This window comes from Nanorana parkeri, unplaced genomic scaffold, assembly GCF_000935625.1.
Source record: "Nanorana parkeri isolate BGI_ZX_2015 unplaced genomic scaffold, ASM93562v1 scaffold4813, whole genome shotgun sequence".
NCBI classification, from domain to species: Eukaryota; Metazoa; Chordata; class Amphibia; order Anura; family Dicroglossidae; genus Nanorana; species Nanorana parkeri.
Window position 1 is genome coordinate 5,256 of NW_017311075.1, and position 1,638 is coordinate 6,893.

The 1,638-nt window shown below is 49.7% G+C and overlaps 1 protein-coding gene across 1 annotated transcript in view; it reads right to left on the reverse strand.

Annotated features, from left to right (window-relative positions):
- LOC108804026 (segment polarity protein dishevelled homolog DVL-2-like) overlaps window positions 1-1,321 on the reverse strand; it is a gene marked incomplete at its 5' end in the record, with an annotated part of 5,712 nt that extends 4,391 nt beyond the window's left edge. The window contains one exon of the mRNA XM_018575793.1: window positions 1,232-1,321. Coding sequence (XP_018431295.1) covers window positions 1,232-1,321 — 90 coding nt within the window. The remainder of the gene's footprint in view (window positions 1-1,231) is intronic.
- Between the last annotated feature and the right edge of the window lie 317 nt (window positions 1,322-1,638).

Here is a 1,638-nt window from a genome sequence, read left to right on the forward strand (position 1 = left end):
AAACATGACCCAGGGAACCTACCCCTGCCCATCTCAGACCTTTACCTACCAAAACACGACCTACACGGACCCTACCCCTGCCCATCTCAGACCTTTACCTACCAAAACACGACCAACAGGGACCCTACCCCTGCCCATCTCAGACCTTTGCCTACTAAAACACGACCAACACGGACCCTACCCCTGCCCATCTCAGACCTTTACCTACCAAACACGACCTACACGGAACCTACCCATCTCAGACCTTTACCTACCAAAACACGACCTACACGGACCCTACCCCTGCCCATCTCAGACCTTTACCTACCAAAAATTACCTACACGGAACCTACCCCTGCCCATCTCAGACCTTTACCTACCAAACACGAGCTACACGGAAACCTACCCCTGCCCATCTCAGACCTTTACCTACCAAGCACGAGCTACACAGAAACCTACCCCTGCGCATCTCAGACCTTTACCTACCAAACACGACCTATACCAAACCTACCACTGCCAATCTCAGACCTTTACCTACCAAACACTACCTACCAAACACTACCTACACGGAAACCTACCCCTGCCCATCTCAGACCTTTACCTACCAAAACACGACCTACACGGAAACCTACCCCTGCCCATCTCAGACCTTTACCTACCAAACACGACCTACACAGAACCTACCCCTGCCCATCTCAGACCTTTACCTACCAAAACACGACCTACACGGAAACCTACCCCTGCCCATCTCAGACCTTTACCTAGTAAACATGACCTCTTATGATAAAGACATGGGACCCAACACTGCAGACTTGTCTTTGTAATTGCAGACATCGGGGGCCGACATCCTGAATCCGGCTTCAATACCTTGCGAGCCAAAGACTTTTAGTAAGTATGCTGTAAACCTCGATTTGTCATTGGCTTGTTCCAGATAGCTGTGCCAGAATCAGGACACCAGGCCTGCAGCCCGCGACTTAAAACACAAACTCATATTCCTGTGCACCAAGACCACCCTCTGAACCAGCTTCATTTCCAAAGGTCTATGGACCAATGGAGAGTCTTGGACAAAGGAGACCAATAGGGAAGCGGTGAGACGCTGCCAGGAACTGGCAGATGATTGGACACCTCTACTCATCACCCCACACAACGATATCTCATTTACGCAAAACTGGTTCCATGTCGGGTCCATGTTAACCCTCACGTGGGTGGTATGATGTATGTACACCTTCTTATAACCACTGGCTGTTCTTACCCAGGACACAACACGGCCATTAAAACATGGCAGCTTGGCATTGTCATCGGAGATCTCTTCCTTCACCACCCTGCAATCACAAAATAAAAACTCCCGTTACTATGTACAAGAGAAAGCAAACGGGTCAGACGACGGGTCAGGTCAGGCATGGTGGTGAGCTCCCTGTTCTTGGGTTCCCCGTTCTGCATGGTGGTGATATATGAAGGATGGGGGGGGAATAGGTGAGATATATGAAGGGTGGGGGTATAGGCGAGATTTATTAGGTAAATGTTGGGGTTCAGGGTCTATAGGTGAGATATATGAAGGGTGGGGGTATAGGAGAGATTGCTGAAGTAATTGTTGGGGTTCAGACTCTATAGGCCAGGGTCTATAGATGAGATATATGAAGGGTGGGGGAGGGTATAGAG